We start from the raw sequence: 26,813 nt of genomic DNA, 5'->3' as shown, positions 1-26,813 counted from the left end.
TGATTTTTGCAATGTATTATTTGATATAACAACACCTTAATAAAACAGTTTACAGGTTACAAAACCTCCTTTTGGTTGCTGACGTATGGCACATACATGCACCAAGTAAGCATAGAGATGGCCTAAAATATTTGTATTTTTTTAAAATAATTTGTCAAATAAAATAAATTCATTTGATTTTTTAAAATTATTAATCAATCGAGATAAATAAGAATCACGATTCAGATGTGATAAAAAAAATTTTTTAGCACCCCTAATTATCATATACCGTATTACAGTTTGTAAAAATATAGATAAATACTTAAATATCTGCTTGTCACCTGGACTTACGATTTCAAAGCAAGTTATCCATCAATTTGTACATACACAAATCAAATTACCAAATGCATAGGCAATTGTGTAATAATATAATGAGGTGATTATACTTTTATTTTCTTACGTTCACTATTGCAAGCGGCCCTCTGAGGGCAGCCATGACTGCGACGTGGCCCTCCATGAAAACAAGTTCGACACCCCTGATGAAGAGTATTTATTAGTAACCAGCCAGAAGTTATATTTTTGATGTAAACACAGGAAGTACCGTAATTTCTGGACTATAAGCCGCACCTGACTATAAGCCGCACCAGCTAAATTTAGGGGAAAATACAGATTGCTCCATATATAAGCCGCACCCGACTATAAGCCGCAGGGTTTTGATGTGTAATTACCGTAGTATATAGGGGTTCCTGCTACCACGGAGGGGATTGTTGGGACAGAGATGACTGTTTGGGAACGCAAAGCGTCCCATTTATTAACAATAAATCTTTCAATCATTCAATCAAACTTTCACATCTTTGACATGGCGAACAGCATTCATGCAGAGTACAAATAATACAACGGTGCAAAGTAATACAAAGTGCTCACCTGTACGTTATCAAAATAACCAGCCTACCGGTATATGAAAAGTCAGTCTTTAATCATTGTGTCATCGTCTTCCTCCTGTGTACTAAAACCACCGAAATCCTCTTCGTCGGTGTCGGAGAAGAACAGGCCGTATATAAGCCGCACCGTTGTATAAGCCGCAGGGACCAGAACGAGGGGGAAAAGTAGCGGCTTATAGTCCGGAAATTACTGTATATTACCAGAGGGGGCGTGGCTACAAAAGAGAGTTGCGCAATGGGAAACCTTTTCTGATTTCTTTGCATGCCTGTTATAGAATTTGACATTTTCATTGCTACTAATGTCAGTAAATGATCTAGTAAAGATTGTGTGGAGCATTAGATGGACGTGTAAGTGTTAAAGAGGTTAGTATATGAGAATAAATTTGACATACACTACTGTTCAAAAGTTTGGGGTCACCCAAACAATTTTGTGGAATAGCCTTCATTTCTAAGAACAAGAATAGACTGTCGAGTTTCAGATGAAAGTTCTCTTTTTCTGGCCATTTTGAGCGTTTAATTGACCCCACAAATGTGATGCTCCAGAAACTCAATCTGCTCAAAGGAAGGTCAGTTTTGTAGCTTCTGTAACGAGCTAAACTGTTTTCAGATGTGTGAACATGATTGCACAAGGGTTTTTTAATAATCAATTAGCCTTCTGAGCCAATGAGCAAACACATTGTACCATTAGAACACTGGAGTGATAGTTGCTGGAAATGGGCCTCTATACACCTATGTAGATATTGCACCAAAAACCAGACATTTGCAGCTAGAATAGTCATTTACCACATTAGCAATGTATAGAGTGTATTTCTTTAAAGTTAAGACTAGTTTAAAGTTATCTTCATTGAAAAGTACAGTGCTTTTCCTTCAAAAATAAGGACATTTCAATGTGACCCCAAACTTTTGAACGGTAGTGTATATTGTGTAGAAATGCACACAATTGCAGCATTTAAAGTCTACATTTTGCAAAAATCATGATCCAAAGCCATTTTATTTTGCAAAATTGCAAACTTGCCTAGATGACGTCACAATCTACTTTACACAATTGTCTAATCATTTTTATTCACGCTGTGGGAGACGAAAAGTGAGCAAAAACACGCAGAGTAAATGTTTAGAAAACTACAAATTAACTGTCTTCAATCGCTTTGTTTTGTGTTTTTATGTGATTAAAGGCCTACTGAAATGAGATTTTCTTATTTAAACGGGGATAGCAGGTCCATTCTATGTGTCATACTTGATCATTTCGCGATATTGCCATATTTTTGCTGAAAGGATTTAGTAGAGAACATCGACAATAAAGTTCGCAAGTTTTGGTCGCTGATAAAAAAAGCCTTGCCTTTACCGGAAGTAGCGTGACGTCACAGGTTGAAGAGCTCCTCACATCTGCACATTGTTTTCAATCATGGACGTCAGCAGCGTGAGCAATTCGGACCGAGAAAGCGATGATTACCCCATTAATTTGAGCGAGGATGAAAGATTCGTTGATGAGGAAAGTGAAAGTGAAGGATTAGAGGGCAGTGGAAGCGATTCAGATAGGGAAGATGCTGTGAGAGGTGGGTGGGACCTGATATTCAGCTGGGAATGACTAAAACAGTAAATAAACACAAGACATATATATACTCTATTAGCCACAACACAACCAGGCTTATATTTAATATGCCACAAATTAATCGCGCATAACAAACACCTCCCCCCTCCCGTCCATATAACCCGCCAATACAACTCAAACACCCGCACAACACACTCACTCCCACAGCCCAAAGTACCGTTCACTTCCGCAAACTTCATACAGCACATATATTTCCCCAAAGTTACGTACGTGACATGCACATAGCGGCACGCACGGACGGGCAAGCGATCAAATGTTTGGAAGAAAGCTGCGTACTCACGGTAGCGCGTCTGCTATCCAACTCAAAGTCCTCCTGGTTGTGTTGCTGTAGCCAGCCGCTAAAACACCGATCCCACCTACAGCTTTCTTCTTTGCTGTCTTCATTGTCCATTAAACAAATTGCAAAAGATTCACCAACACAGATGTCCAAAATACTGTGGAATTTTGCGATGAAAACAGAGCTGTTTGTATTGGGACACAATGGTGTCCCAATACTTCCGCACACTCCGTGACGTCACACGCAAACGTCATCATACCGAGACGTTTTCAGCCGGATATTTCCCTGGAAATTTAAAATTGCACTTTATAAGTTAACGCGGCCGTATTGGCATGTGTTGCAATGTTAAGATTTCATCATTGATATATAAACTATCAGACTGCGTGGTTGGTAGTAGTGGGTTTCAGTAGGCCTTTAAGTGCCTTTAGATTGATAGTGAACTATTTGTCTTTCATTGATATCACTGGCCAGCTTTAAGTTGTACTTCACTTAATACTGTGACATTAGAAACTATGCAAATATAAGGAGTTGAAGCAAATATTCTCTACCCTTTGGTGAGCTCCTCCAAATCAGGTGGTGAGTTACTGGTAGTTCCTGTTTGATACACCTGTGTTTGTCTCCAAAAGTGGTCAAAGTAAGGCTAAAAAGTCACTTGTCACTTTTTTGGGGGGGTGAAAAGAGGGGTCTTAATACTTCTTCTCGTATATTAATTTACCTGTAGCAGCAAGTGGGGGAAAAACAGTTACAAGTTTGTCTCCAATATTTTGCGATATAAAAGATACTATTTCATCTTGCAGATGATTTCTGTGCTGCCATCTCTGACAATCACATTCTACAACACAGTGACTATGTTATTTGTTCTAAAATTAGACTGAGGTTTGAGCAACAGGCTGCTGTAGTTGGCACACACACACACACACACACACACACACACACACACACACACACACACACACACACACACACACACACACACACACACACACACACACACACACACACACACACACACACACACACACACACACGCACACACACACACACATACTGGTTATCCGTTAGAATGGGGACCAAGTTTTTTATCATCACTTGTGGAGACAAGGGAAAAAATATATCAGTTTTAACTAAGGATGGATACCATACAGAATTATAGTACTATTAATAACACATGTTTCACTTTTCAGGAAAACTCGTTTAAACTTTCATTTTTACTTTTTATTTTGAACAACATTGAACATAAATAACATTAAAAAAAACTGTTCTACTTCACCAGTCTTGCTGATGATCTCGTAATCAACTATTTTAACTGCAATCTCCTTTTGTAGGCCGTAATGCGGTTGTACACATAGAACTTCAATGCTTGCCATTCCCGGTTTTGGAGAGCTTCCGGTTTGTCTCTCAAACATTTTAAACAGTCACTCTTTCCTGGCACAATACCAGAATGGATGAATCCCTTCATGTGCTTCTCGACAGCCTTCACCTCTTTCTGTGTCCAGGGTCGCCTTTTCTGGGCAGCTTTACCTGCAAGTGACCATACAAAATATTTCCAGTTCAATTTATAATCAATCATTATACCTAGAAATTTGGTTTCATATACTCTTTCAATTTCTTAAGCTTATAATTGAGTTCAAACCAAACACAATGATGGAAAAAAATAATAGACAAAGGAAACAACAAAGATGACAACACACTATTGGAAGAATGTCTCACTGCACGATGTCGTGATGATGCATCCATGTCTTTTAAAGGTGGTGTCAGTCTCTTGGGTGGCGAGATGTGTTCATCGTCAGGGGTTGGTAAGGCCACCTCTGTTGTGGTTTAAATGTAATAAACATTCAGTGTCATGTTTACCATAGGGCACCTTTTAATAAACCAGAAAAATGAGTATTAACTTACCATTGTCAGGACATGGATAGTGTCCTTCCTCTCTGGTGATGTCTTCCTCTTCAGTTTGCACAACACATTCTGTGGTACACATAACATGTTAAGCTTATAATTGAGTTCAAACCAAACAAACAACAAAGATGACAACTTACCATTTGGACCAATTGTGATTTCATCCAAGTTCTTTCCATGGAACTCAGATAATCGACCTAGCTCGAGTGCCATCAAAACTTTGCTGATATTTGCCAGCTGCAATGTCTTTTCCGGAAGTCTATAGAACTCACGATGGATTCTGATATCATGGCCAAGAAAGTTGGCCAGCTGGTCCATCTCTGTGTCTGTCATGTTTAGCACAGTTGAAAGGGTGGCAGCATGTTTTCGTAGTTTCTTGGATGTAAGGGAAACCGGACACTTTGCATGACATGCTTTTGCATAGTCTCGTATGCAGTCAGAACCACGGAAATGTGTCATCGCTGTGGGTCTTGCAAACAGGTAAGTGTTGTCTTTGAGAACCCCGCAAGTTTCCTTGTACTTAATGAGAAGTTCTAATGCACACACCATTTTTGGAGTCAAGAGAATAGGAACAAGTCTGCTTCGTTTTCCCCTGATGACAATCCTTGAAAAATGTGTGCAGAGTTTTTTTTCCACTTCAGAGAGAGCCCAATCAACATCCTCAGGAGGATCAGTTGTGTCTCTAGAAAAAAAAGACAATAGTGACATGACTGCTACCTCTCCTTCTCTTCGTCTGTTAAAAAGGATGATCTGTGTCAAACATACTTTTGTCAGGTCTGACCAGGCCTTTGTGGAAGAATTTTCAGATAGCGCACTGCAGCACTCATCATGCATTTGACTGAGAAACTGATGCATTTTTGAACATCCTCAGTGAAGGGCATATGTTGTGGTACATACCACTTTTCTTCGGCTATATTCCTCAGGGCTATTGCAGAGATCAACTTGTTCCACTTCTCACGATGGACATCTTGGAACTGAGTGGCATTCCTGACCAAATCTTCATTGTTGTTTATCAAACCTTGTGCTTTCAAAAGTTTGCTGACTTTAACCAGGGAATTCCCAAGTTTAGTTGCCAGTGATGGAATGCAGAATTTGTTAGTGTCACTATCAAAGCCACAAGTACATTTGACAGCTTTGACCATCTCCAAGTAGTTCTTAGGATTCACAAAATCCTCAATTTTTTTCAAGGTAGTTACTCGCCTGGCATTATGAATCAGTCTTCCTATTTCCCGCATCTTCTCTCTGACACATTGTTGATTTTTTGCTGACATACCACTTTTGTTCAACAGGTGCTGCCCAACATCTGTGATGACATGGTCATTTTTTATTATTTCTGTGATTGGATCAGGAATCATGACACTTATTACTCCCCACAGTTGTTTGGATACACTTGAAGGCACAGGCCCAGTATATATGCAGAGAGACTGGACACTGTTCTTTCCTGGTTTTCGGGTGACTGATGAAGGTTTGAGGCTGCAACTTCGCATGTGTCTCCACAGTAACCTTCTGGTAAACAGTCCTTGGCAATGTGCACAGTGCATGAAATCATTTCCTTTAGCTTCTTTAGGTGGTTGTTTGAATGGCACTAGTTTACCCTTCCCTGACTCCATAATAGCAGCATTGTGAGCGTAGTTCCCTTTATTACGAATATTCTCTCGCTGTTTCCTTCTCTCCATGGAACTCGTTGGAAAGCTAAGAGCTGTGGCTACTTCCAATTTGTGTGCAGTTTTTAGATGTCGTGCCAGCTAGGCATAAGGCTTACTGCAATACAAGCAATAATGTCTTTTGTTGTAAACTCTTTTTCCATGTTTTGTAATGGGAGGGCGAACAACTACATTGTCAATCGTTTCCTGACTTGAGCAGTATTCCTCTGTTCCAGTGACATCAGGTGTTATGCTGTTTATGTCCAAGTCCATGTGGTCTACTGTACATATGTCTTTAATCTAAAATGTGTGAAACAAAATCAATGTGAGGTTTTTAAAATTTGCTTAATATCCAATGTCCATCATAACTATACATATAACTTCTTAAAAGTCCTTATAGACAACCAATTAGCATTAAATTAGAGCTACTTTGACTATAATTCAGTCCAAATGCCAAAAAATCAAAAACACAAAGTGATTCACAAGCTTTTTTATGAGCAAGGCTCAAGTTCTTAATTAAATGCACCCGTTGGAAAAGGTTCGCTTCGCTGCTAATTTTTTGGCTTAACTTGGTCATAAACACATTAATCTTCTACAAATGATAGTCAATAACCTCCATTTATAAGAAATATGTTCTTAGCTTTTAGTTTAAACGACTTGTGTCTCGACGTCCGAAATGTAGAACTCCTTCCTGTACTGCGCTCACGCTGCCTCTGTGTGTCGCGCCAGGTGTTAATTGTTAAAGGCCTACTGAAACCCACTACTACCGACCACGCAGTCTGATAGTTTATATATCAATGATTTTTTTGCAACACATGCCAATACCGCCGGGTTAACTATAAAGTGCAATTTTAAATTTCCCGCGAAATATCCGACTGATAACGTCTCGGTATTATGACGTTTGCGCGTGACGTCACGGAGTGTGCGGAAGTATTATTATAAAGTGCAATTTTAAATTTCCCGCTAATCTTCCGGTTGAAAAGGTTTATGTATGATGACGTATGCGCGTGACGTCAATCATTGAAACGGAAGTATGCGGACACATTGAATCCAATACAAAAAAACTCTGTTTTCATCTCAAAATTCCACAGTATTCTGGACAACTGTGTTGGTGAATCTTTTGCAATTTGTTTAATGAACAATGAAGACTGCAAAGAAGAAAGTTGTAGGTAGGATCGGTGTATTAGCAGCTGGCTGTAGCAACACAACCAGGAGGACTTTGACTTGGATAGCAGACGCGCTAGCCGTCGCTAGCCGCCGACCGCACGGATGATCGGGTGAAGTCCTTCGTCGCACCGTCGATTGCTGGAACGCAGGTGAGCACGGGTGCTGATGAGCAGATGAGGGCTGGCTGGCGTAGGTGGATAGCTAATGTTTTTAGCATAGCTCTGTGAGGTCCCGTTGCTAAGTTAGCTTCAATGGCGTCGTTAGCAACAGCATTGTTAACCTTCGCCAGGCTGGAAAGAATTAACCGGGTATTTACATGTCCATGGTTTAATAGTATTGTTGATTTTCTGTCTATCCTTCCAGTCAGGGGCTTATTTCTTTTGTTTCTATATGCAGTTAAGCACGATGCTATCACGTTAGCTCCGTAGCTAATGTGCTTCGCCGATGTATTGTCGTGGAGATAAAAGTCACTGTGAATGTCCATTTCGCGTTCTCGACTCTCATTTTCAAGAGGATATAGTATCCGAGGTGGTTTAAAATACAAATCCGTGATCCACAATAGAAAAAGGAGAAAGTGTGGAATCCAATGAACCCTTGTACCTAAGTTACGGTCAGAGCGAAAATAGATACGTCCTGCACTGCACTCTAATCCTTCACTCTCACGTCCCTCATCCACAAATCTTTCATCCTCGCTCAAATTAATGGGGTAATCGTCGCTTTCTCGGTCCGAATCACTCTCGCTGCATTGAAAACAATGGGGAAATGTGAGGAGCCTTTCAACCTGCCACGTCACGCTACTTCCGGTACAGGCAAGGCTTTTTTTTTTATCAGCGACCAAAAGTTGTGAACTTTAGCGTCAATGTTCTCTACTAAATCCTTTCAGCAAAAATATGGCAATATCGCGAAATGATCAAGTATGACACATAGAATGGATCTGCTATCCCCGTTTAAATAAAAATAAAAATCATTTCAGTAGGCCTTTAAAGTAATACATGAAGAACCAGCCAGTGCAGTACCAGCTGCAGCCCGATTAAGAGGCTGCTGTGCACATGTATCACACTCAAACTAACCAGTAAACATGTTTTATGAAAAAAAAAGCTTAAAAATCACTTAGGCATCTTCAGAATGGATCTGACTATTATCCAAAAAGGTTTCCCTTTAGGGGACCTGTTTTTTTGTCCCCATAACGTCAAAGGTCCCCTAAAGTGACTTTCTAAACAGAGCGACGTCCCCAATAAGTAAGCATTGCCAGAACACACACACACAGTGTTGAGAACTGCAGACTGGCCTGGTAGTACAAAGTTAGCCGTAAATTTCAGTTTCCGCAGAGTTTGGTGATATTTATGTTCGTTTTGCTGCGTTAAAAAGGTATTTCTTACACGTTTGAGTAAGTTTAAAACGATCTCAATGTTAATTTTCGTTAGCCTGAAAAGGTTTGTCCATTGTATGTTAGCATTAAGCTAGCTGCATAAGAGCACACCTTTACCTTCTGGTTATGTTGCTTTTTTCAGTTGTATTGTTGATTTGACATGATCCATACATGTATGTGCATCCATCCATCCATCTTCTTCCGCTTATCCGAGATTCCGAGGCGTTCCCATATGTGCACTTCATGCATATATTGATGTACTTTCCTTTGTGTGCTTAGTTTTACAGTAACTTCATTGTGGAGAATATCCCTAAACAAGCAGCAAAAATTGAAAAGTACAGCAAATGTGATATAATGTAACAAGAAAAATATACAAAACCCAAAAGCAGTGAAGTTGGCACGTTGTGTAAGTGGTAAATAAAAACAGAATACAATGATTTGCAAATCCTTTTCAACTTATGAATTGAACCTATCAATTGAATAGACTGCAAAGACAAGATGTTTAACGTTCATACTGGTAAACTTTATTTTTTGCAAATATTAGCTCATTTGGAATTTGATGCCTGCAACATGTTTCAAAAAAGCTGGCACACATGGCAAAAAAGACTGAGAAAGTTGAAGAATTCTCATCAAACACTTATTTGGAACATCCCACAGGTGAACAGGCTGATTGGGAACAGGTGGGTGCCATGATTGGGTATAAAAGCAGCTTCCGTGAAATGCTCAGTCATTCACAAACAAGGATGGGGCGAGGGTCAACACTTTGAACAAATGCATGAGCAAATTGTCCAACAGTTTAAGAACAAAATTTCTCAACAAGCTATTCTCACTATCTACGGTCTGTAATATCATCAAAAGGTTCAGAGAATCTGGAGAAATCACTGCACGTAAGCAGCAATGCCCGTGACCTTGGATCCCTCAGGCGGTACTGCATCAAAAATTGACATCAGTGTGTAAAGGATATCACCTCATGGGCTCAGGAACACTTCAGAAAACCACTGTCAGTAACTACAGTTGGTCGCTACATCTGTAAGTGCAAGTTAAAACTACTATGCAAAGCCAAAGCCATTTATCAACAACACCCAGAAACGCAGCCGGCTTCGCTGGGCTCGAGCTCATCTAAGATGGACTGATGCAAAATGGAAAAGTGTTCTGCGGTCTGAAGAGTCAAAATTTCAAATTGTTTTTGGAAACTGTGGACATCGTGTTCTCCGGACCAAAGAGGAAATGAACCATCTGGATTGTTATAGGCGCAAAGTTGAAAAGCCAGCATCCGTGATGGTATGGGGGTGTATTAGTGCCCATGGCATGAGTAATTTACACATCTGTGAAGACACCATTAATGCTGAAAGGTACATACAGGTTTTGGAGTAACATATGTTGCCATCCAAGCAACGTTATCATGGACGCCCCTGCTTATTTCAGCAAGACAATGCCAAGCCATGTGTTACAACAGTGTGGCTTTGTAGTAAAAGAGTGCGGTTACTAGACTGGCCTGCCTGTAGTCCAGACCTGTCTCCCATTGAAAATGTGTGGCGCATTATGAAGCCTAAAATACCACAACGGAGACCCCCGGACTGTTGAACAACTTAAGCTGTACATCAAGCAAGAATGGGAAAGAATTCCACCTGAAAAGCTTAAAAAATTTGTCTCCTCAGTTTCCAATCGTTTACTGAGTGTTGTTAAAGGCCTACTGAAATGAATTTTTTTTATTTAAATGGGGATAGCAGATCCATTCTATGTGTCATACTTGATCATTTCGCGATATTGCCATATTTTTGCTGAAAGGATTAAGTAGAGAACATCGACGATAAAGTTGCAACTTTTGGTCGCTGATAAAAAAAGCCTTGCCTGTACCGGAAGTAGCGTGACGTGGCAGGTTGAAAGGCTCCTCACATTTCCCCATTGTTTTCAATGCAGCAAGAGCGATTCGGACCGAGAAAGCGACGATTACCCCATTAATTTGGGCGAGGATGAAAGATTTGTGGATGAGGACGTTAGAGTGAAGGACTAGAGTGCAGTGCAGGACATATCTTTTTTTCGCTCTGACCGTGACTTAGGTACAAGCTGGCTCATTGGATTCCACACTCTCTTCTTTTTCTATTGTGGATCACGGATTTGTATTTTAAACCACCTCGGATACTATATCCTCTTGAAAATGAGAGTCGAGAACTCGAAATGGACATTCACAGTGACTTTTATCTCCACGACAATACATCGGCGAAGCACTTTAGCTACGGAGCTAACGTGATAGCACCGTGCTTAACTGCATATAGAAACAAAAGAAATAAACCCCTGACTGGAAGGATAGACAGAAAATCAACAATACTATTAAACCATGGACCTGTAACAACACGGTTAATGCTTTCCAGCTTGGCGGAGCTTAACAATGCTGTTGCTAACGACGCCATTGAAGCTAACTTAGCAACCGGACCTCACAGAGCTATGCTAAAAACATTAGCTATCCACCTACGCCAGCCAGCCCTCATCTGCTCATCAACACCCGTGCTCACCTGCGTTCCAGCGATCGACAGTGCGACGAAGGACTTCACCCGATCACAGATGCGGTCGGCGGCCCGGACACGGAGGAAGTCAAGGTGAGGTTGGCGGCTAGCGCGTCTGCTATCCATCTCAAAGTCCTCCTGGTTGTGTTGCTGTAGTCCGCCGCTAATACACCGATCCCACCTACAACTTTCTTCTTTGCAGTCTTCATTGTTCGTTAAACAATTTGCAAAAGATTCACCAACACAGATGTCCAGAATACTGTGGAATTTTGAGATGAAAACAGAGCTTTTTGTATAGGATTCAACGTGTCCACTTACTTCCGTTTCAACGATTGACGTCACGCGCATACGTCATCATACATAAACGTTTTCAACCAGAACTTTAGCGGGAAATTTAAAATTGCACTTTATAAGTTAACCTGGCCGTATTGGCATGTGTTGCAATGTTAAGATTTCATCATTGATGTATAAACTATCAGACTGTGTGGTCGGTAGTAGTGGGTTTCAGTAGGCCTTTAAAAGGAAAGGCCATGTAACACAGTGGTAAAAATGCCCCTGTGACAACAAATGTGTTGCTATTAAATTCTAAGTTTATGATAATTTGCAAAAAAAAAGTGTTTCCCAGTCTTTGCAGTCTGTTCAATTGAATATAAGTTGAAAAGGATTTGCAAATCATTGTATTCTGTTTTTATTTACCATTTACACAATGTGACAATTTCACTGCTTTTGGGTATTTGTATTTTGATAATAATAACTAGGACTTGGTGATGAAACGATATCAATATATATCGCGACTGACACGTAATCAATATCAATGAAAAATGTGTTCGATATAACGTTCAGTATATATATTTTGTCCGTCGGAAGAAGCCGGAAGTTGTGAGGCAAGGTTGGTTGCATGAACAAAGTCACTCGCTCTCTGGTAACCAAGCAATGCAGGAAGCGATCAGTGGGAGGGACACGCTAACAGCCAATCAGGTAACAGTAGTTTGGTTGCGCCATCTTGTTGTCTCGCTGTTGATTCTCTGCATGGAGTGAGAAGAGAAATTAAAAATGAGTGCTGCAGTGAGAAGCCAAACAGGAAAAGTCACCTCAACAGTCCATGATTGTGTTGACATTTCCTTTCCTTTCTGCCTTGATAGTTGAGGGATTATAATCGAGGAAGACTACATTTGAAATAAAAATGTTAGCTTTTACTTTATTTTCCTCCTGGTCCTTCTTTTCGATAGGTCATAAAAAAATCGATATTGACTGATACAACACACTTATATGCAGTGTTGGGACTAACGCTTTACAAAGTTACTGTAACGCCGTTTGTTTCGGCGGTAACTAGTAATCTAACGCGTTATTTTTTATATTCAGTAACTCAGTTACCGTTACTACATGATGCGTTACTGCGTTATTTTACGTTAAATTTTATGTAGTATCGGCTAGAAACAGAAGATCTGAGTGTGTTTTATTGCAGCGCTGCGGTGGAAAAGAAAAGGCGTGCTTTCTGTGGGTGGGGGCGGGGGTACTCCCAGACCATAGTTGAGGGGCGCCGGGGAGACGTTCCTCCAGGGCTTATGTACTTCGGGGCTAACAACCTTCACTTTACCCGGAAGTGGGTCTTTACAGCTGAGGGTGAATGACGAGGCCGGCGGTTTGTTGCAACTTTGTGACTTTATTGCACGCAGCCATCCACCAAGCTAGAGCACCTGCACGCACTCACTGTCGCCGCTCCCTCACTTTTCTCGCCCACTCACTCACTGACGTCACTCACCTCACATGCTGTAATATCTTAAAGGGCCACACACACACACATACGCTACTCTCATAACAACTAACAAGACATCATGGTGAAGCCAGAAGTCGAGTTTTTTTAACATGGAGACATTCTCAATACTTTTCTTTTGTCGAGCACAAAGAAAAGAACATTTTAGTTAAATGTAAGTTGTGTTTTGGATCAAAGATCCTATCTACTTAAAGTTAAAGTTAAAGTGCCATTATGTTGCAGCTATTTAAAATAATTTTGTCAATTTGTTCTGGCCTGAAATAGATTGGCCCTTTGAAACATATATTTGTCTTTGTGTGTTGTATGTAGACCACATTGCTTTCTGAGTTCAGTGATGCAAATGCATGTCAAGTTGATCAACAGATGGTATTATTCTCCAGTGCAATAACAGTACTGAAATGAAGGCTAAAAGGGCATTAATGGGAGCCTTAAAAAAAAGAAGTAACTAAATAGTTACTTTTCACAGTAACGCATTACTTTTTGGTGTAAGTAACTGTTAGTAACTGAGTTACTTTTGAAATAAAGTAACTAGTAACTGTAACTAGTTACTGGTTTTCAGTAACTAACCCAACACTGCTTATATGGTGATACAGCCATATCGCCCAGCCCTGCTAATAACACAAGTTTGGCTTTGAATTCCTGTGTAATAACATTTCAGCAAATTATAGGATGACGTCATATCGACACCGCCCTGGCCACGTCCCCACCGCCATGAATAGAGTGGCAATCTGTGGGAAACACTGAACAGTCTTTTCATAATGTCAGACATTCCCCGTCATTGAATGTGGCGCGCCGCCACCCGCATTTTTATTACTGCCACACCTTGAAAATAAGGGCTTTTTTTTTTAACTTGAAAAGGAATTATATCGTAACCCCCAGAAGAAATCACACAAACTCCAATGTTATTTTTAACTTTAATTACCAATCTTATGATAATAAAAGGCACAATTCCAACAGGTTTTACCTCCCGTGCAAACACTTTCGTCTCGTGAGTCACACACAACACTTCCTCATTCTCCGCCAATCACCTTTCAAGCACAGATGGTGTGTTTACAAACATGGGAAAACCTGACATCACATCCAAACTACACGAACATAAAACATTAACATTAGCAGGTCGTTACAGTATGAATTGATATATATAGCCTATTATTTGCGCACTATTGACAAGTGATGTACCGAAAACTTTATCACCGAAAACAGTGCTGTAGAACGCACGCCATTGTCTGGAGCGTTGTCAGCATGTCTGTGATGTGGGCATGATTTTTATATATATCTTTAGTCAGGGACATGGAGGGACATAAGTAGTCTCTAAAAACGACTACATTCTATGATAACACGAGAAGAAGACGCTTAATTTGTTGCTGGTTGTTTTTAATTTTAAAAAGTCATTAAACACTTGAAAAAATCTCAACAAAGTACCTTGTACAAAAAGCAGCAACAATTAGAAATATGGCAAAAGTAAAAATAAGTAGAGCATGTTTAGCAAACTAATGTACGCCCAAACCTAAAGAGGAGACATTTTACCAAGGTATGCCTACAGGCTACTGTTTCAAACCTTTCAGATTGCCATATAACTTGGTACATGTAGTCCACAATATGCCAACACCAATGAGGAATTATCCTGAACTACTGTTATCAGTTATAGAGGTATTGGAAGATAACATGATTTATTAATGCCTTTTGACATATCAGGGCCATTTAATGACTTGACATGAACTTATTACATATGGCTCCTTTTAATACAATTTTTTTTGAGCCTTTTAAAAAAAAAATCATATCATCATCGCAAATTATGCAATTTACTCTGACGTCATTGTGACCACGCCCGTTTAGGGGAAACCCTGAATATGTTTTTATTATAACCATGCCCCCAAATGTAATCACATCATAGTTTCTAGTCCAGTAGACACTGTGGGGGCCAGTAGACCCTCTCGGGGCAAGTAGACAATCTAGGGGCCATTAGACACTCTGGGGGGCAGTAGACACTCTGGGGGCCAGTAGACACTGTAGGGCCCAGTACACACTGTAGGGCTCAGTAGACACTGGTGGCCAGTAGACACTCTGGTGGCCAGTAGACACTGTGGGGCTCAGTAGACACTCTGGTGGCCAGTAGACTCTCTGGGGGCCAGTAGACATTCCGAGGGCCAGTAGACACTCTGGGGGGCAGTAGACACTCTGGGGGCCAGTAGACACTGTAGGGCCCAGTACACACTGTAGGGCTCAGTAGACACCAGAGGTGGGACCAAGTCATTGCTTTGCAAGTCACAAGTAAGTCTCAAGTCTTTGCCCTCAAGTCTCGAGTCAAGTCCCGAGTCAAGACAGGCAAGTCCCGAGTCAAGTCCAAAGTCAAGACTAGAAAGTCTCAAGTCAAGTCCCAAGTCCTGCATTTTGAGTTTCGAGTCCTTTCAAGTCCTTTTAACCACAGACTAATATTTTTACACAGATTGTGTATGCTTTTAAAACGCTGTATTTATTTATTAAAACAAGTGCATTTGAAATTGCAGGAAAAAAAATGGTGCTGACATTGCAATTCATAATAGCACTATTAACCAGTCATTTTAATAATTTAAACAATTTTAAACATTTAACTCATTCCTTTACAGAATAAACACATTTGCAAAAACAAACATTAACATACTATTGGTTGTATTTTATGAAAATAACATTACCACAAAGTTGAGAAGGAGCAAAGATCTTCAATATTTGTATGTGAGAATCACAAAGAAATCTTCTGGGGGAGGATGACCCCCCTACAGGGGTTTGGTTTACAAACTTTCAGCCCCACCTAAAACAAAATTCACCAGCCGCCACTGATTATGATGCATTCTCATTTTAGGCAAAGTATAAGACAATACTTTCTTAACAGTATAATTGTAACCAGGAATAAGTCTTCAAGTAACAATATTCAAATACTAACATTGTTGGGTAAGACAGCATTTGGTTTTATTCTGAATCCAGTGAAACAGATTGGTGGTTTTAGCTGATATAAAGACTTTCAGGTGTTTATATATGTTTAAGTATTTGGCAGACGCTTTTATCCAAAGCGACATACATAAAAAATAGATATAAAACAATCACTGTAAACATTATCATTTAAGGGAAGAATGTAATACAAAATATCAATACAAAGTGTCAAGACAAAATAAACTCTCTGCTGCTGCAGCAACAGAGTTACAGTCTATAGGTCCCTAAAATATATAGATATCTAATGTATTCATACATTGTTTATGTAGGATATACGCATGTATATATAATCTAATCATATTGTTTCTTCAACTTAAAAATAGCTGACCGTTTTTTTCCCTCTTCTCTGGGATTATATTCCCAGTTTTGATCTCGGACGTCTGGTCATTTATAGCGTATAAGAATATTATATTACTGTTAAGCAAACTATGAATAATAAAAACGCCAAAACATGTGTCTGTTATCATAGCTACACGTATGACAAAAAAAACGCGTGAAAATCAGTGGTATTCAGTGAGGTAAGATGAATTAAATTTGCTGACAGTTCATTGCTCCTGCCAAATGAATTGCACTGAGTGGAGCGGATCACCACTCCAAGATGGCGGCTCCGCGTCTCGTCTGCGCCAGTAGGCAGTAGCGCTCAATGCTGCGTACCCTTATAAGATGTCTATGGTTATAACGTTAGCAGTGAGTTTACAGCCTCACTGATTTAACTACACAGCAAATAAAAGTCATGTTACTTAGCCAATAAACGTTATCTTACATTCAAAACTTACCCTTCTTTGTGCAACTTCAAATGTCGAACGAAGTTGGAAGTTGTTGCGTCTCCGTCTGTAATATTCGAACTGCGTGATTTGCATACGGCAATTCGTTTTTTGTTGACCAAGTCGTAGTTTTTATACCCGAACGAAACCAACTTTGGCATAATTGTTTCTCACTGCCGCATTGTTTGACAACTCATGTTCGGTGGTTGTCCTGCAATTTGATTGGATGAGAGCTGTGGGATGAAAACAACGTAGATTTAATTTGATTGGCTGTTGTACTGAGAGCACACACGCTGACAAGCAGCACACACGCTTATAGACACAGACGTATAAAATGAAAGATACGGAGCGCTCCCAAATAACTTTTTAAGGTTTGGGTTTTGGGGAAAGTAGCAAGTCATGTCAAGTCAAAAGCCGCAAGTCCAAGTGAAGTCACAAGTCATTGATGTTAAAGTCTAAGTCGAGTTGCAAGTCTCTTTACATTTTGTCAAGTCGAGTCTAAAGTCATCAAATTCATGACTCGAGTCTGACTCGAGTCCAAGTCATGTGACTCGAGTCCACACCTCTGGTAGACACTGGTGGCCAGTAGACACTATGGTGGCCAGTAGACACTGTGGGGCTCAGTAGACACTCTGGTGGCCAGTAGACTCTCTGGGGGCCAGTAGACATTCCGAGGGCCAGTAGACACTCTAGGGGAGCAGTAGACACTGTGGGGGCCAGTAGACATTCTAGGGGCCAGTAGACACTCTGGGAGGCAGTAGACACTCTAGGGCAGGGGTCGGCAACCCGCGGCTGCGGAGCCGCATGCGGCTCTTTGACCACTCTGATGCGGCTCAGCTGCATACTTGCCGACCCTTCCGATTTTCCCAGGAGACATACGGATCTCAGTGCTTCTCTTAGAAATCTCCCGGGGCAAATATTCTACAATTTTCACCCAAACAACTGAATTAAGGGCGTGCCGTGTTGGCACTGCATTTATTATCCTCTATAATCTGTACAAACAGCGTGCCAGACCGGCTACATGTTGTATGTAGCTTTTACTTACACACGTAGGAGACAGCAAGGCATACTTGGTCAACAGCCACACAGCTTACACTGACGGTGGCCGTATAAAACAACTTTAACACTGTTACGTTACAAATATGCGCCACACTGTGAACCCACACCAAAAAAGAATGACAAACACATTTCTGGAGAACATTCGCACCGTAACACAACATAAACACAACAGAACGAATACCCAGAATCCCATGCAGCCCTAACTCTCCCGGTCTACACTATACACCCCCGCTACCACCAAACCCCCCCACACATCAACCCCCCTCCACAAACCCCTCCGTGCGTCGGTTGAGGTGGGCGGGGTTTGGTGGTAGCGGGGGTGTATAGTGTAGACAGGGAGAGTTAGGGCTGCATGGGATTCTGGGTATTTGTTGTGTTGTGTTTATGTTGTGTTACGGTGCGGATGTTCTCCAGAAATGTGTTTGTCATTCTTTTTTGGTGTGGGTTCACAGTGTGGCGCATATTTGTAACGTAACAGTGTTAAAGTTGTTTTATACGGTCAGTGTAAGCTGTGTGGCTGTTGAACAAGTATGCCTTGCTGTCACTTTCATGTGCAAGCAGAAGTTGCATTCAACATGTGGCTGAGCAGGTACGCTGTTTGAGCAGGCTGTAGAGGCCGCTAAAGGCAGCGCCATCACGCCGTAAATTTCGGGTGTCTCCTGGAAAAATTGGGATGGTTGGCAAGAATGACGCTGTCCAGCGCCATTCATATAAAACTTGCGGGCCGCACTAACATTAAATTTAACATTAAATTGTCATATTTAGGTGCTTGCCGTGGCGCGTATCTGAGACCCCTGGTTTAAACATAGCACAAAGCCAAAAAAAAAAGCTTTGTATGCAGTGTTATTTCATTTTAAATTTCAAAAGAGTTTTGTGGCTCCCATTGTTTTCTTAAATTTGTGAAACTCGTCAAAATGGCTCTTTGAGTGATAAAGGTTGCCGACCCCTGCTCTAGGGGAACAGTACACACTGTGGGGGCCAGTACACACTGTGGGGGCCAGTAGACATTGTAGGGGCCAGTAGACACTGTGGGGGCCAGTAGACACTCTAGGGGAACAGTAGACACTCTAAGAGAACAGTAGACACTCTGGGGGCCAGACAGTAGACACTCTGGGGGCCAGTAGACACTCTGGGGGTACAGTAAACACTCTAGGGGTACAGTAGACATTGTGGGGGCCAGTACACACTGTGGGGGCCAGTAGACATTCTATGGGCCAGTAGACACTCTGGGGGCCAGTAGACATTCTAGGGGCCAGTAGACACTCTGGGGGACAGTAGACACTCTAGGGGAACAGTAGACACTGCGGGGGCCAGTAGACACTGTGGGGGCCAGTCGACACTCTGGGGGAACAGTCAACACTCTAGGGGAACAGTAGACACTGTGGGGGCCAGTAGACATTCTAGGGGCCAGTAGACACTCTGGGGGAACAGTAGACATTCTAGGGGCCAGTAGACACAGTGGGGGCCAGTAAACACTCTAGGGGAACAGTAGACACTGCGGCGGCCAGTAGACATTCTAGGGGCCAGTAGACATTTTAGGCGCCAGTAGACACTGTGGGGGCCAGTAGACACTCTAGGGGAACAGTAGACACTGTGGGGGCCAGTGGAAACTCTGGGGGCCAGTAGACACTGTGGGGGCCAGTAGATTCTCTGGGGGCCAGTAGACACTCTGGGGGCCAGTAGACACTCTGGGGGAACAGTCAACACTCTAGGGGAACAGTAGACACTGTGGGGGCCAGTACACACTGTGGGGGCCAGTAGACATTCTAGGGGCCAGTAGACACTCTGGGGGAACAGTAGACACAGTGGGGGCCAGTATACACTCTAGAGCAGACCTGGGCATTCTGCGGCCCGCGGGCCGCATCCGGCCCTTTGTGCGTCCCTGTCCGGCCCGCGTGAGGCCAATTATAAATTACAAAATACATTTTAAAAAGTATCTATGTCGAGTGTGCAATACAACGGTGCTGCTTTTGTTTTGAAAATCGTTATTTGTATTACTTCCGCGTGGACGTATGCGTGTGCGTGATTGTGAGTGAATGTGAACAGCTGCAATCATTAATTACAAAATAAAGTTGAAAAAACATCTATGTCGTGCGCGCAATACAACTGTGCTGCTTTTATTTTGAAAAGTATTATTTATGGGCGTGTGTCCGTGTGTAACCTGCGAGTGAAGGTGCACATGCAGCGACAAGTGATGCACGGTTTACACCCGAGACGCTAAAAAGAGAAAAGTTGATGAAGAATGGCGTGTTTCCAACAAGACATGGACTGCAAAGCAACGTTCCCTCGAAGGTGCGTGCCTGCGCAATTGCGCACTGCTCAAGCGTCTGCTGCGCGCAGCAAATATATGACGCGCACCAAATCAAATCCCATCTGAATTCTAAACAAAATAAACATATTTATTCTATGTAATTTTGCAATGCAACTTTGAGTGACAGTGACAACAAGCGGCCCTAACGGTGTTCGTCAACACCGTTCAATTATTGTAACGTCTATCGAGATGCTTCGAGGACAGGAATTATATCGATCACTTTATTGAGCAAAACTGTTTATATTCGGACATAACCACACCAAAAACATGAGTAAAACAATTCTATCTCGAAAAACTAGTCATTTTCTGCCGTACAAACCAGGCCAAAACCAACTTGTCATCTGTCACCAACACGCATAGCACTAAACCACTGCTGCGTTTATGGCCACACAAAAAGTCGGACAACTCAAACACCACACAAAGTTACACTATGACTCCTCAGTCATACGTGTGCTTATTTTACTGTCATTTATTATTAATGTTAATTTATTTATATTAGTCATGGAATGCTGTTACACACACTATGTTGAAGTATTACTATTATTATTAATAATAATAATAATTATTATTATTATTATTTATCTTACGGTATATATCAAAAATAATATTGAGCAAAATTTAATTGAAATATTGTCGATGTGGCCCTCCAGCAGTGCTCGGGTTGCTCATGCGGCCCCCGGTAAAAATTAATTGCCCACCCCTGCTCTAGAGGAACAGTAGACTCTCTGGGGGCCAGTAGACACGGTGGGGGCCAGTATACACTCTAGGCTGGGAACAGTAGACACTGTGGGGGCCAGTAGACACATGTTTGTATGGCCCATAAACAATGTTGATAGTGAGGCCACATGTGATCCAACATGTGTTCATGAAGTATTATTTACTGTCACTTCTGGAGCAGGCGGTCTATAACAACTACTTAGCCCCCCCAGCCCTTCGCCCTACGTAAGAGTTTCTTTTCCAAAGCCTGCAATTTCTCTAATAAGCTTAAATGAATGCTGACAGTCTGTGCTGGCACTGCCAAGGTAATAAGAGTACAACCTTTGAACAGAACCATCCTTATGTTTACCATATGGACTGAATTAGGGATTGCACAGAGGGAGGGGGGGAGGGGGGAAATCCAGGATTTCACTACAATGGAGGGATTGAGGAGTGGGGGATGGGGGCATCAGCTGAGTATGTAGCACTTTTTATCCCTCATTAGCAGCAGTAATCCATGACTTGTTGGAGACCATAGATGACACAGTGGATTTATTGTGTCACGCTCATATTCCTCGCTCGGATTAAATCTTCACCTCAAATGGCTTCAGTCGCCCTACACAAAAAGTTTGTGTACATTTTCAAACTACAACCACACAATTAAACATATTGTTAAATGAATACAAATTAAACACATTGTTAAAGGAGCCATATGTAATAATGTGGCCAGAAATGGTACTGCAATCACGGTCTAAATTCTGTAGCCCCCTCTCCCTGACTGAGGTTGCCAGATATGCAGCCGAATCCAGCTGGATGGACTGGGCTACTCCAAGGAACTTCAAACTTCCACTGCCTCTTACTTGGTGTTGAGGTGCTGGGACCATAATAGCTGAATAGACAAGCGTTTTGTCAATAACAAATCTCTAATCAACACATTTGACACAAAAATGAGGCTATTTTCAGGAAGAAGTAGGTCATGCCTGTGTACGTTTTCACAACAAATGGCAATCATATGGTTATTGTCAGTACTATCAGAAAACAAAGACTAAAACCAACTACAACCAACGCTAGCAATGGTTATACTGGTGAAAATAAGTAGAGAACATGCTGAGCAGCTTAATGTACCCCCATAACTAAAGAGACATTTTACCAAGGTATGCCTATAGACTACTGTTTCAAACCTTTCAGATCACCATATAACTTGGTACATGTAATCCACAATATGCAAACACCAATGAGGAATTATTTGATCATGTGATTTGGCTATCTCCATACGTTTCACATTGCCATGATGACAGCCGTGCTAATGTTGGAACCCATTTCCTCAGCGTATCAGCATATTGAGAAGGAAATAGGCACTGACACTACCCATATCCACATAGCTTTTATTTGTCCAAAAGATAGTTTGCCCTGTCAGTTGGATGACACATGGACATACAGGCTAACTGGCATATATATCCCCTGTTAGCCTGTATGTCCATGTGTCATTGACCGGGCTAGCATGCTAAGCATTACACTAGGACAGGGGTCGGCAACCTTTACCACTCAAAGAGCCATTTTGACCCGTTTCACAAATTAAAGAAAACAATGGGAGCCACAAAACTCTTTTGAAATTTAAAATGAAATAACACTGCATACAAAGTATTTTTTTGCTTTGTGCTATGTATAAACCAGGGGTCTCAGACACGCGACGCGGCCCGCACCTTAAAATTAAAATGTAATGTTAGTGCAGGCCCGCAAGTTTTATATGAATGGCGCTTAACAGCGTCATATTTGCCAACCCTCCCGAATTTCAGGGCAACTATTCTCTCGAATGTCTGCTGATTTTCACCCAAATGACAATAATAAGGGCGTGCCGTGATGGCACTGCCTTTTGCGCTCTCTACAGCCTGTACATACAGCGTGCCAGCCCAATTACATGTTATATGAGGCTTCTGCAGACACACATGTGACTGAAAGGCATACTAGGTCAACAGCCATACAGGTCACACTGAGGGTGACCGTATAAACAACTTTAACACTCTTATTAATATGCGCCACACTGTGAACCCACACCAAACAAGAATGACAAACACATTCGGGAGAACATCCCCACCGTAACACAACATAAACACAACAGAACAAATACCCAGAATCCCATGCATCCCTAACTCTTCCAGGCTACATTATACACCCCCGCTACCACCAAACCCCGCACCCCAACCCTGCCCAACACCCCCCCTCCCCTCCGTGCGTCGGTTGAGGTGGGCGGGGTTTGGTGGTAGCGGGGGTGTATAATGTAGGCCGGAAGAGTTAGGGATGCATGGGATTCTGGGTATTTGTTCTGTTGTGTTTATGTTGTGTTACAATGCGGATGTTCTCCCGAAATGTGTTTGTCATTCTTGTTTGGTTTGGGTTCACAGTGTGGCGCATATTAGTAAGAGTGTTAAAGTTGTTTATACGGCTACCCTCAGTGTGACCTGTATGGCTGTTGGCCTTGCATTCACTTACGTGTGTAAGCAGAGGCCGCATACAGCACGCAGATAGTATGGTGAAAAAGCGGACGCGACGACAGCTTGTGGAGAACACTAATAAAGACAGTGCCATCACGGCACGCGCTCAATATTGTTGTCTGGGTGAAAATGGGAGAATGTTTGCCCCGGGAGTTTTCCGGAATAATCGGGAGGGTCGGCAAGTATGCAGCTGAGCCGCATCAGAGTGGTCAAAGAGCCGCATGCGGCTCCGGAGCCACGGGTTGCCGACCCCTGAACTAGGAGTTACACACCATCACACTAAGCATTGGTTGCAGGAATATACTAGCTTTGTTAGACAAGATTATAGACTTTATTGGACAATATACTGTAGTTTACATACCAAATGTCCATTTCCATTTATTACAAGTAATAAGAAAACGTAAATGCCTGACTTACCTATCAAGGAGGAAATTAGCAAGTTTGGCGTCTCCCCCGCCTTCAATCTCCTCCATCTTTCAAAGGCATCCCAGATACAAATCCTGGTTTTGTTCCCGGCTTTGTCATGAATAAGTTGAGAATGGTAACTAGGCCTTTTAGATTTACGAAGGTCTGACATGTTTAGTAACTTTACCAACTAACTGGCAATCTGGATGTGACAGTCAGTGCTGGAGTATTGTTTGCTGTATGCTGTGGACTGCCTGTTTCTTGAATGCTGTGAGCTATTCCCTGGATCCTAACTCCTGTGCCTGTTTGCTGTTTCCTGGTTTCTGGTTCGTGTTTTCCTTGCGTTTTTTTTTCAATTAAAACCATGTTTTCTTGTACCAAGCCTGTCATCTCTGCATCTTGGGGTTTGTCACCACCACTTCATGACACTCACGGATTTTCTAATTGGTCAAACAGTGGAGGGCGGGACATTGAAATGAAAACAATAACAAGATTTTGGGGCTGTAAATCTAATTTTTAAATGAGCATATCCCGGCTGAAATACTGTTATCAGTTATAGAGGTATTGGAAAAGAACATGATTTATTAATGCCTTTTGACATATCAGGGCCATTTAATGATGATTTGACATGGAATTATTACATATGGTTCTTTTTAAATGAATACAAATTAAACATATTGTTGAATGAACAAAACAATTAAACATATTGGTAAATAAATACAAATTAAACTTATTGGGTGTCATTAGGCATTCAACTTCCTGTTCGTTGGTGCCCGTCTGTAAACGTGGGGGGGATAAAACGGCAAAAGTTGGAGTTGATACTCGCTGAGCTGAAGTCTTGCAAGATTTGTGCATCATATTTCATAGTGTGCATCTTCATTGTTTTAGTTGAACTCCAAATTTTACAACTTTGGAGGTGACACTTCACGAGTTTGATCCAAGAAGTTCTACTTTGAGTGAAATCAAACCCCTCCTCACACATAAGGTGGTGAGACTTCTTCCTCATGCAGACCTCCAACTCTTCACTTATTCTTCTTGCTTTGTCTGCTAACTTTGCAAATAGGACTTTGTTGCTGCAGCACAGAGACCCTGACTTGTGTGTCCATAATCATGTTGGCTCATGAAATGCATCTAATAACAATACAGCCTGTGCTCCTGCACTTGACGTGAGCAACTGGAGGGAACCTTTTATGGGAGAAGATGGGGTGAATCCAGTTTTTCAAGCCGCAGAACTTTACAACCAACCACAAATTGTTACTGCCGCTACGCTTAAAAACTGACATTATACAGTATCAAAGTAGAAATTGTAAAAGTAGAAATGTGTTCTGTCTCAGGGCTGGCCTAAGCTTTTCTGACCCATTTATTTTCCCTTTCAGCTCAGTAAGATGTTCTTCCTGTTCCCGGACCCCCATTTTAAGAAGACCAAGCACAAGTGGAGGATCATTAGTCCCACATTGTTGGCAGAGTATGCCTACACACTGAGAGTCGGGGTATGTACAGCATCTGATACATGGGTGCATCTTTAATATATACAATATACACACTGCAAGTTTATATATAATGTGGTAACAAACACCTTCATAACAATATGTAATATGTACAATATACACACTGCAAGTATATATATAATGTAGTAACAGACACCTTCATAACAATATGTAATATGTACAATATACACACTGCAAGTATATATATAATGTAGTAACAGACACCTTCATAACAATATGTAATATGTACAATATACACACTGCAAGTATATATACAATGTAGTAACAGACACCTTCATAACAATATGTAATATGGACAATACACACTGCAAGTATATACATAATGTAGTAACAGACACCTTCATAACAATATGTACTATGTACAATATACACACTGCAAGTATATATATATATATATATATATATATATATATATATATATATATATATATATATATATATATATATATATATATATATATATATATATATATATATATATATATAATAAATAAATGATAAATGGGTTATACTTGTATAGCGCTTTTCTACCTTCAAGGTACTCAAAGCGCTTTGACAGTATTTCCACATTTACCCATTCACACACACATTCACACACTGATGGCGGGAGCTGCCATGCAAGGCGCTAACCAGCAGCCATCAGAGGCAAAGGATGAAGTGTCTTGCCCAAGGACACAACGGACGTGACTAGGAAGGTAGAAGGTGGGAATTGAACCCCAGTAACCAGCAACACTCCGATTGCTGGCACAGCCACTCTACCAACTTCGCCACGCCGTCCCATATATATATATATATATATATATATATATATATATATATATATATATATATATATATATATATATATATATATAATGTAGTAACAGACACTTTCATAACAATATGTAATATGTTCAATATTTACCATGTTTTGATAATTGTAATCATTGCTGGAACTGACTTCTTTCGTGCATTGATTTACATTTCAATAGCAGTGCACATACAACTTCTGCCAACAAATGTGTGTTCCTACTTCCGGATACAAAACACTGGTATGTGTTCTAATCATGACAGACTTGGTAACAAACAACGAAGACCGCTATCTTTGCACAAAATGAAGATTTACAACCTTATACTTTTTGAAATTGAATATACAAAGGATTAACTAATGCTTCTAGAAGTGAACACAAAGGAAGAGTTGGATCCGATGGAAGCCGATAGAGTCATGTGAAAGTGACACAAAGCTGTTAAATGTAAAATTTGATGACAAGCTATTTTGACATAAACAGAACGCTTACCTAAATAAACTGGTAAAAAAACGTCCCTGCCCAGCTGCACCAAACAGACAACTGTTCATCAAGTGAGTCACTTTAATATCGATGATGATCATCATCATCATCGGCGGTCACTCGTGGTCGAGTATGACTGTCCTCCTTCCTGGTTCTTGTGGGTCTTCAGGTGGGCGTTGAGGCC

At 41.2% G+C, this 26,813-nt stretch overlaps 1 protein-coding gene across 1 annotated transcript in view; it reads left to right on the top strand.

Moving 5' to 3' along the window:
* The window catches only part of mettl1 (methyltransferase 1, tRNA methylguanosine), a 57,606-nt gene that overhangs the window by 6,353 nt on the left and 24,440 nt on the right, over positions 1–26,813 (top strand). Inside the window, exon 4 of the mRNA XM_062028198.1 lies at positions 25,230–25,343. Coding sequence (XP_061884182.1) covers positions 25,230–25,343 — 114 coding nt within the window. The remainder of the gene's footprint in view (positions 1–25,229; positions 25,344–26,813) is intronic.

This window comes from Entelurus aequoreus, linkage group LG01 (assembly GCF_033978785.1).
Source record: "Entelurus aequoreus isolate RoL-2023_Sb linkage group LG01, RoL_Eaeq_v1.1, whole genome shotgun sequence".
Lineage (NCBI taxonomy): Eukaryota > Metazoa > Chordata > Actinopteri > Syngnathiformes > Syngnathidae > Entelurus > Entelurus aequoreus.
The sequence above is the reverse complement of the archived record's forward strand: the minus strand, read 5'-3'. Positions and strand labels throughout refer to the sequence as shown.